The sequence below is a fragment of the Mirounga angustirostris genome, unplaced genomic scaffold (genome assembly GCF_029215605.1).
Source record: "Mirounga angustirostris isolate CCGP_5_RB_7025 unplaced genomic scaffold, mMirAng1.0.hap1 SCAF_16, whole genome shotgun sequence".
Taxonomy (NCBI): domain Eukaryota; kingdom Metazoa; phylum Chordata; class Mammalia; order Carnivora; family Phocidae; genus Mirounga; species Mirounga angustirostris.
Window position 1 is genome coordinate 53637264 of NW_026991724.1, and position 10459 is coordinate 53647722.

The 10459-nt window shown below is 48.6% G+C and overlaps 1 protein-coding gene across 1 annotated transcript; it reads right to left on the reverse strand.

Moving 5' to 3' along the window:
* Positions 1-1268: 1268 nt before the first annotated feature.
* On the reverse strand, positions 1269-10136 carry IZUMO2 (IZUMO family member 2). The gene is made up of 6 exons (XM_045890456.2): positions 9905-10136; positions 9620-9694; positions 5784-5870; positions 5526-5546; positions 4071-4151; positions 1269-1494 (listed from the first exon to the last, which is right to left on the reverse strand). The coding sequence occupies exons 1-6, from the start codon at positions 10134-10136 to the stop codon at positions 1373-1375; spliced, it is 618 nt and encodes a 205-aa protein (XP_045746412.1). The 3' UTR covers positions 1269-1372.
* Between the last annotated feature and the right edge of the window lie 323 nt (positions 10137-10459).

Sequence of the window (10459 nt, forward strand, 5' to 3'; positions counted from 1 at the left end):
AATGTGAAAACAGAAAGAGTGGGAAAGACTGGAGGAGACTCTGAAAGACACAGATATAGGGCGAGAGACTCATGGAGAAGGGAAAGACAGAAGGAGAAGGAAATGAGGAAAAGAGAGAAGCAGGTGTGCTGAATTGAACTGTGTCCCCCCGCCCCGCCCGCTCCCCCCAGATATATCCAAGTCCTAATCCCCAGGACCTGTGAATGTGACCTTGTTTGGAAATAGGGTCTTTGCGGATGTAATTAAGTTAAGGTAAGATGAGATCATTCGGGATTTAGGATGGACCCTACATTCAAAGACTGGTGTCCTCATAGGAGAAGAAGAGGGTGATCAGAGACATAGATGTGGAGGAAAAAGCCATCTGAAGAGGGGAGATGGGTGGGCAGAGATCGGAGGGAAGCCATGAGCCAAGGAATACCAAGGATGCCATAGAGACAGAGGGGCAAGACAGACCTTGAGCAAGAGGCTTAGGGAGAGAGAAACAAGATTCGAGAGAGAAATAAAGACCTAGCGAAGAAAGGGGGGGAGAGGTTCGAACATGGGGGAGGGGGAGAGAGCAGTGGGGAAGGTACTGGAGAAAGAGAGGCGAGGTGGGAGGGATTCAACCTGGGAGGCAGGGTAGGGGGGGACAGCAGGATTGAGACTGGGACAGGGGAGGGGAGGAGAAAGCCCAGTGGGAGAGGCAGAGAGAGGGAGAGAGAAGAGGACACAGACCGAACAAGCTCACAGTGGGAGCAGACATTCATTGTGCTGAGTGCTGATTTAACTCACCACCAGGCGCTGGGAAAGGAGGGTGAGGGGCAGGTGGAGAAGGCAGAGACCTACAGAAAAGGGGCCTGAGGGAAGAGGAGAGGGGCTGGAGGGGGCAACAGGTTGGCAGAGAGGAGGGTGAGGTCCACTTCTCCCCTCGGCACCATGGGCTCAGTGCTTGGGGCCCAATGGAAATGTTTTCATTTTAACCACTTTGAAAAGCAGAACAGAATAAATTAATATAACGACAATGGTGAAGAAGAATATATAATAATGAATTCAGCTCGGATGACATCTGTCTTCATCCAGCACATGCAGGAAATACAATTTTTAATGTATTTTTCTTTATGGAGGAAGAGACCCAGAGAGGCAAAAGTGCTGAGGACCCAGGAAAGACATAAGGTGGTCCAGGGGTGAGAGGAAGAGGAGGTGAGAGAGAAAGAGAGATGGACAGACAGACAGAGATGGGGGCTGGGAAAAGAAATGGAGAGAAGGAAGGAGAGGCAGAGACAAAGTGAGTGAGGAGGAGATTCCCAAATGACACCGTGGCTGATACAGGGCAGGGACATTTTTGTGGGGCCCAGTGGGGCATTTGGGAGCCTCAGGAGAGGGCAGGGATGACTCACGAAGCCACGATGACCCCGAAGGCAAGAATAGCCAGAAAAACAGCAATGACAGCACCACCATTCTGCAGGTTCTCCCCCACCTTCTGGTACTTCAGGGCCACGCGGGGCTGCCCGTCAACTGGTGGGGTGGGGGAGACAACCCTGACTTCCAAGTCACCACCCTTCCTTGGCCCGGCACCCACACCCACCTGCTCACCCAGCAACCTCAGCCTCTCACTCCCTCCTCCCTACCTGTCCCCCCTGCCCTCTCCTGGGGTCTGACTGCATTCATCCATTCCTCAAATTCTGTGTCCCAGGCACTGTTTTAGATGCTCTGGATACCTCCGTGAACCCCACTGGCAAACATCTCTGCCCTCGCAGCACCGACAGGCTACCCAGCACACCCCAGTGACAGCGAAGAGCCCAGTGCTAAACACGACTCGTTGGCTAGGTGGTGGGAGGACGACGTGGGTCGTTCGACTGCCCATGAACATGAAATGCAAAATTCTGACAATCTCAAGACAAGACGAAAGTCAACCTGCATCTTAGCTGGGGACCCTGAAGATCCTTGGGAGTCCCATTTGGCATCTTCCAATCGTCCCCTCCCCCCGACTCTTTCATTCTGTCAGCAGAGCCTCTTGGCTCCACCTTCAGCATGTATCCAGCGTCTGATCCACCTCCTGGGCTATCGACCTGGTCCAGGCTCCTATCAAAGCTCCTCCCCCCGGGGTTCTCCGTTTGTCCTGGCCCTACAGTTCCCCACATGGCCGCCAGAGGGCGCTTGTCAAACACCTACGCCCTCTCCAGTGCCTCTTCCCGCAGAGCCTTCCCTAAATTCGCCTCTCATTCAGATTAAAAGCCTAAATCCTCACCACGGCCCCCCAGGCCCTGCACAATCTGGTCACCATGTGACTAGCTAGCTACTATACCCTTCTTCATTCATTTGGCTCTGGCCACAGTAGCCTCCCTCTCCTTGCTCAACCATGTTGTCCTTGCGCTTGCTGTTCCCTCTGTCATTCACACTGTTCCTTACTCCCTCACTTCCTCTAGATCTCAAACACCACTTCTTTAAAGAGGTCCTGCAATCTGCACTCTCTAAACTAGCACCGCCCCTCCCTTTCCCCCAGGCACTTTCTTTCAAACTCTTCTGTTTTGTTTTCATTAGGGCACACTTGCAATCTGGAATCAATCCATTTATTCGTTCCTGTAATTGTCTAACAGTGGTTCTCAGCTGGGGACAATTTTGTCCCCCAGGGGTCATTTGGAAAGGTCTGGAGACTAGAAATGATTGTCATGACTTTGGCTAGGGGAATATTACCGGCATTTAGTGGGGTAGAGCCTAGGGGTGCTGCTGAACCATCCTACAATACGCAGGACAGCCCTTATAACAAAGACTATCCAGCCCCAACTGTCAGTATTGCCAAGGTTGAGAAACCCTAGTTAACCCTTCACCCCACTAAAATGTGGGCAGTATGAGCCATCTGTCTTCCATTCTGCTGATCCTCAGTTTGGGGGCATAATGGGGTACTCGAAATACCTGGTAGTTTAACCACCATCCTAAAGGAGAAAATGGACAAATCCTCTTTGCAACTAGTCATTGTCTTGGGGGGGGAGGGGGGAGGTGATAAGAGAATCTCTTCTAGATTAAAAAAAAAAAGTGGAAAAAAACCCTACAGTTCAATTATATGAGAAATCCTTTCATTGGGTCCTGGTTTGTACAAATCAGCTGCGAAAGCTATTTTGGGGACAATTAAGGACGTTGCAAAAAGACTTAGAATTACTTGATATTGAAGACTTGTTGCTAGGTTTTTTGGGTGTGAGAATGGCATTATGGTTACGTAGGAAATGTCCTTATTTTTAGAGGCACACACTATTTATGGGTGAAATCTCACAATGCTTGATTTCTTTTAAAATACCATGGCAATGGGGCGCCTGCCTGGCTGGCTCAGTTGGCAGAGAATGTGACTCTTGATCTTGCAGTTGTCAGTTTGGGTATAGAGAGATTATTTAAAAAAAAAAAATACCATGGCAATAAATAAGTAAAGCACATGTAGAGGAATGTCCATTGTCAACATAATTTGATAAAAAGTGCTGTTTTAGAGAGTGTGATCAGGGAGTCATCTTTGAGGAAGTGAACTTGAAGACTTTACTGAAATAAAGGAGTGAGAGGAACAGTGTGAGAGAAGGAACAGCATGATTTTCAATCTTGATGGATATATGGGGGTTCACTGTACTATTCTCACTGATATAAGGATATACACTTTAAAAATCTCTGGGGGCGCCTGGCTGGCTTGGTCAGTGATGCGTGCAACTCTTGATCTTGGGTTGTAGGTTTGAGCCCCACATTGTACAGATTATTTAAAATTTTAAAAATATTTTTTAAAAATCTCTGAATGAATGAATGACTGAGTGAATGAATTCAGCAGATCCTTCTGGACTCCCCGGGTATGACACTGGTGAAAAAGAAAAATGTTTTTCTAGCACCTGCCATTCTGGTATTAGAGACATTTTAAAGTTACAGAGGAGTTTTCCCATTTAACAGTAGGGGGGAAGCAAATTTCAGAATGTGGAGCAACATCTGGGCCACACTGTAAGCAAGTGGTAAGTGCAGGATTCAAGGTTATATGTGGGAGATCTCAAAACCCCTATCTGCTGGGTCATGGCTGTCTTCATCTCTCATGCATCTCTGTCTTCCCCTGACCCCCAGGAGCTTACCAAAACAGTACTTTTTTTTGATACACCTGGGACTGATCTTCTGGCAATGTAAACAGTCTAAGACTTCTTCTTTTAGCAAGCCTGGAAAGGAGGGGAGGGAGAAGTACGATGAGGGCAGATATCAGAGGTCTGGCAAGGGGCAGGAAGCAGAGGGGAAAGAGAAGGGAGAGTTCCTTGGCCCTCCCGAATTTGGAGGTCCCATGTGCAGCAGAGGAAGCTGAGCAAAATGCACTGATTCACATTAAAAATAATTTTTAGGGGTGCCTGGCTGGCTCAGTCGATGGAGGGTGTGACTCTTGATCTCGGGGTTGTAAGTTTGAGCCCCACATTGGGTGTAGAGATTACTTAAAAATAAAATCTTAAAAATAAAATAAAAATTTTGAGGGCGCCTGGGTGGCTCAGTCGGTTGAGTGTCTGCCTTCGGCTCAGGTCATGATCCTGGAGTCCCAGGACTGAGTCCCGCATTGGGCTCCCTGCTCAGCGAGGGATCTGCTTCTACCTCTGTCCTTCCCCCCAACTCGTGCTCATGCTCTCTCTCAAATAAATAAATGAAATCTTAAAAAAAAAAATTTTTTTATATAATCATTGAAGAGTTGAATTGAGTTGCAGTTGTCCAGTTGACCAACATTTGTTTGTAGACATTTAATTAATTAAACAAATATTTTCTTAAATGTCTACAAACAGGATGCTTTCATTTCTATATTCCTGTTTTGCATCCCCCTGTACATACAGTGTGGCTAGATGCTCACTCATCTGTCTCCGCCTCTTCCTGCCACACAAAAAGACTACATTTCCCAGGCTCCTTTGCAGTAGGTTGCAACCATGTGACCAGAGTTCTGGCCAATGGAAAGTGGGATGCGGCAGAGGGATGCGGTCAATTCCCCAGCCAGGACAAACAAGTTCCCATAGGAGTTTTCCCTATTCTCTCTCCCTTCTGAAGTTAGCTTGGAAGCCACAACATAGGTGCAGCCTATATCCCTGGGCTACCGCTTGGAAGAAAAGTTCAACTCTCGGAATGCCTGGGTAGCTCAGTCGGTTAAGCGTCTACCTTCAGCTCAGGTCATGACCCCTGCCTCTCCGCTGGCCTGCTGCTCTCCCTGCTTGTGCTCTCCCTCTCTCTGGCAAATAAATAAAATCTTTTAAAAAAGAAAAGTTCAACTCTCAAAGGAATTTGGGTAAGAGAGAAATAAATCTTTTGTTAAACCACTGAGACGTGGGGTTTATTGGTTACTGTGACCCGCTTATCCCATCCTAACATCCCCCCAAAATACTTTTTTGCAGGTTGCAACCACTTCCATAAGCCCTCAAAAATCAGATATCCCTAGATACTATAGCTTTGGGGAGGGGGAACCACCAGATAGAGTAGGTGATAGCGGGGCTTGATTTGGGGGAGATAGGGTAAAGAGGTGCAGAGGGGTAGAGAAGGGAGGGACAGAAAATAAATCCAGGACTCACGGCAAATTTTGCGATGGCAGGCTGCAAGAGAAAAGAGCTGAAGTGAGTTAAGTCGGGACAGCAATTTGAGAATTTAATGGGAAGGGACCAGGGGAGGGAGAAGTGAATCTGGAAACGAGAGCAGGGAATATTGGGGAGAGGCAGAGAGGGCTGAGTCACAGGGGAGGTGAGCAAGGAGTCTGGGAGAGAAAGTGGGAGAAGGGGATGAAGTGATAATGGGGGAGGGGGGAAGGGGCTTGATGGAGAGAGATGCTGCACCTTTCAGTTCATACGATTTTAAAACTTTCTTGAGTTCCTTGATCACTCTCTCCCTGACAGCCACCAGCTCCTCCAGCAGAGGCTCATCTGAGGAGAGAAAGAGAAAGAGAGAGAGAGAGATCCTTGTGGGGAGGGAGGCACCCAGCAAGCCCACCCCATCTGCAGCTTCAAAGAGATGAGGAAACCCCTTTTCATTCACCAGGAGTAACCAAGACTGGGTATTACTCAGGTCCACTGGGCAAATAATGTGGCCTGGGAGGTCTTGCATCTACCTTCTGATCCACTGTGGGGCCCTAGGACAAACTACCTTCCACTGGCCTCAGTTTTCTGATCTGGTAAGTAGTAGAATGGACTTGGTCACCTCTCTTTTCCTTTCCTCTGAGCTGCTCTCCTCTCCACTCTGTCTACACTCACTCCTTCATCCAGCTGATTTCATCCAGCTTCATGGCTTTGTATATTACCTAGACCTGCACTATCCAATATGGCAGCCACCAGCCCGCATGGCTGCTGAGTACTCGAAATGGGCTAGTCTGAATCGAGGTTTGCCGTTAGTATAAAATGTATGCTGGAGTTTGAAGACATGGTATGAATAAAATAACTGTAAAAAACCTCAATAATTTTTATGCTACTTGCATGTCAAAATGGTCATTTAGGTATTGGGCTAAATAAAATATATGAAAATTAATTTCACCTGCTTCTGTGTATCTTTTTATTTTTATTTATTTTACTAAAAAAGATTTTACTTATTTATTTGACAGACACAGCGCGAGAGAGGGAACACAAGCAGGGGGAATGGGAGAGGGAGAAGCAGGCTTCCCATGGAGCAGGGAGCCAGACGCGGGGCTCGATCCCAGGACTCTGGGATCATGACTTGAGCCGAAGGCAGACGCTTAACGACTGAGCCACCCAGGCGCCCCTTCTGTGTATCTTTTTAAACACCTGGCTACTAGAGAGTATAAAATTACATGTGACTCCTGCTTATGCCTCACACGATATTTCCATGGACAGTGTTTTTCTCTGTATACCAGTTCCCCCCACACTGATCTCCCTAGCCTAGATTGCTCACTGAAGTCCAGATGCATATAGCCAAATACCCCACTTAGGAATTCCACTTGGATGTCTGATGGGCACCTTATACTCAGTAAGTCCAAAACTGAACCCTGATAGACTCCTCCAAGCCTACTCCCAACCCCCGAGTCTTCTACACCTTAGGAGATGGGAGGTGCCTGATTCTAACTGTTCAGCGCAGTCCTTGGTGCTTTGACTCCTTTTTCTCACATCCTGCATGCAGTCTGTCAACATGCATGTTATATGAACAAAACCTGTCTGTTCAATATCCAAGATAGGGCACCTGGGTGGCTCAGTCGGATCAGTGTCTGCCTTCGGCTCAGGTCATGGTCTCAGGGTCCTGGGATCGAGCCCCACATTGGGCTCCCTGCTCAGCGGGGGTTCTGTTTCTCCTTCTTCCTCTGCTCCTCTTGTGCTCTCTCTCAAATATATAAATAAAACCTTTACAAAAATATATCCAAGTTAGACAGGAATACTATCTCCCTCTCACCCCATCCCCTGCTACCACCCTGGTTCCAGCCATGATCATCTCTTGCCTGGGCCACTGTGGCAGCTTCTTGCTGGTCTGCCAGGCTCCCCCATGTCCTGCCCAAATCTCTTCTCCACAACCAGAGGGATGCTCTTAGAACCACAGTAAGCTCATCCATCTCCCCCTTCTGCTCAGAGCCCTCCCATGTGACCCAGAATAGAAGCCAAAAGTCCTCACCATGGCCTGGAAGGCTCTACCGCATCTACCCATCCCCGCCCCCTTACCTCTAGGACCTCATCTTCCACATCTCTCCCTCTCTCCACTCCAGCCTCCCTGGCTTCCTTGAAGTTCTGTGAATATGCCAAACATAGGCCCATCTCAGGATTTGCACTACCTGTTCTTCCTGCTTGCAGCCTTCTACCTCCTGGGGCTTCCCCCCCCATCCTTCAGGTCTGCTCACATGCTGACTTGTCAGTGACATCCCTCTTGGCTGCCTGACTTTATACTGCAGCCCCCACCCTACTCCTAGCACCTCCTATCCCCTGGCCCCTGCGTTATTTTCTCCATAGTATTTGTTCTCATTTATATTGTGCAGTAAAGGGTTAACTCAGCAGGTCTGGCTTGTCCAAACCCTGCATATTCCGAAAAAAAGGTTTGGTTCCTCTAAGTCCTTGGAATATCCTGCCTGTGAAGAGTATGTTTCTGGGGGCGCCTGGCTGGCTTGGTTGGTAGAGCATGTGACTCAATCTCGGGGTCGTGAGTTCGAGCCCCACGTTGGGCATGGAGCCTACCAAAAAAAAAAAAAGTATCTTTCTTTATTGGGGGCTTGGGCCATGTGGTAGCGGTTTGACCTCCGGAGGGGCTGGAGACCAAGCAGCTAAGTCAGCCACTTGGGTTCTCGGCACCAACATGACCGACCCCTAAATGATATAATAATAGTCAGTAAAATGATTGGCCAGAGCTCTTCAAAAATGTCAGTGTCATAAAAGACAAACGAATGCATGATCCCAGAGCAGATCAAAGATTGGAAGAAAAGTAGTGGTGGAAGTCATGACTGTGACCATTGGAGAAATTCGAGGACTGGATATTGGATAGTATGGAGTTTGCATTAAACTTCCTAGTTCCACTCATTGTGCAAGAAAATACCCTTCGTTGCTCTTGGGAGATCCCCCATTGAAGAAATTAGGGTTGAAGTGTCACTAACTCTTAAAGGGTACAAACACACACACACACAGAACAAACAAGGCATGTGTTAACATGTGAACAAATGGTGTATAGAGATTCACTGTACTATTCCTGCAACTTTTATAACCATTTGAATTTTTCTCAAAATACAAAAATCACCTTTCTGAAAGGTGAGAGCTTTAATTACTGCTTCCCACTAGAGCTTTAAAATTCCTGATGTTCAGGCCCAACGCCTGATATTCTGATTAACTTGGCTGCTGCCTGGGCTTCTGGAATGTTTGAGAAGTTCTCCAGGGGATTCGAGCGTGCAGCCTGAGTTGAGACCTGCTGCTCTAAACCTTGTCTGTTAAGGTTCAGATGGTAAATATTTTCAGCTTTGAGGGCTAGATGGTCATTGTCACAACTATTCAGTTCTGCCTTGGGGAGCAAAAGCGACTGTAGACAATATGTAAATTATTATTGTTCTAATAAAACTTTATTTACAAAAACAGGGGGCTGGCAAAAGGATTTGGCCCCCAGCTGTATTTTGCCAACCTCTGCTCTAGGCACAGAGGCCAGATCAGCATCATAATCAGGTAGCATCATAATCTTAATAGCTAACATTTATTGAGCACTTACTGTTTGCCTGGCTTTGTTCTAAATGCACATGCACAAACTCATTTACACTTCTCAGTGCCCATGAGGTGAGTGCTATTATTCCCGTTTTACAGATTAGGAAACTGAGGCACAAAGAAGTTAAACATCCACAGAGCCCTCTACTGCCCTCTGCTGGGGAACGTCATAAGGCCCTCAAATGACTAACCTCCCTGGGGCCACCCAGGGGCGGTGGTTAGGAATATAATGTCTGAGCTGTGTACTTGGGACAAGTCACCTAACTCTGCTGAGCCTCAGTCATCCGCCCTGTAAAGGGCAGATCACAGTAGTACCCACAGTGATGAACTGTCCCTCGACTTTTTTGAGTAAAACACTTAGAACCCTGCCAGACACACACTAAAGGCTATATGCATGTGTTTTGTTTTGTTTTGTCTTTAATATCAAGGGGTGGCGAGGTGGACTCATGGAAAGGGAGGACCGAGAAGGGGGCTGGGAAAAGGCTTTCCCTCTTAGCTCCTACCTCTTAGAGAATTAACCATTAAGTGGCTTGTTTGGTTCTTGATAAAGGACACCACATGTTCCAGGTGATCTATCCCTGGGGGCAAGAGGGAAGGAAATTCCAGTGGGTCCCTCAGAGAGCCAGGGAACACCCCCATCTTCTTCCAGGAATGGTCCCACCTTCCCCTCTTGGGAACGCAGTCCCCAAAGCATCTGTCTCCCACCCAGCCTCGGGCAACCCCACGGGTCCCTCCCTCTCCCCCCTCCCCCCCGCAGTGCCAGGAACCCTCCCCTCTCCAGCACGCACCCACTTTCCCCACAAACGCGTTCAGAGCGTAGTCCCGGAAGAAAGGCCCCTCCATGCCCAGCAGCACGGCCTGGGCACGCGCCTGCAGCTGCTCCGGATGGAAGCGCTTGGGTATGAGGGCGAAGCGCAGCTGCCTCAGGGTCTCCTGCACCGAGTGGTCACACTGCAGGCAGCCCCAGCCTCCGTGGGCGCTCAGGCCCAACAGCAGCAAGAGGGCTGAGGCCAGAGGCATGGTAGGGCCTTTGTGACGTCACAGAGGGACGCTGGCCAGCCCCACCCCCCAGCTAAGGGCGGGGTCAGAGAGGCGGTGGGGGAGGGAGGAACACTGTGCAAAGGCACATGTTTGCTGAGCACCTACTATGTGCCAGGCAGGGTTCTCGAAGCTAGGGAGAGTCTAGAAAAACAGAGGTCTCTGCCTTGTCCCCCTGGGTCTTACATTCATTCAGTCAATGCATATTTATTGGGCACCTACTATGTGCCGGGTGCTGTTCTGGGAGCTAGGGCTAGAGTGGAGAGAAACAGGCGGTCCCTGTCCTTTCAGGACTTACCTTCATG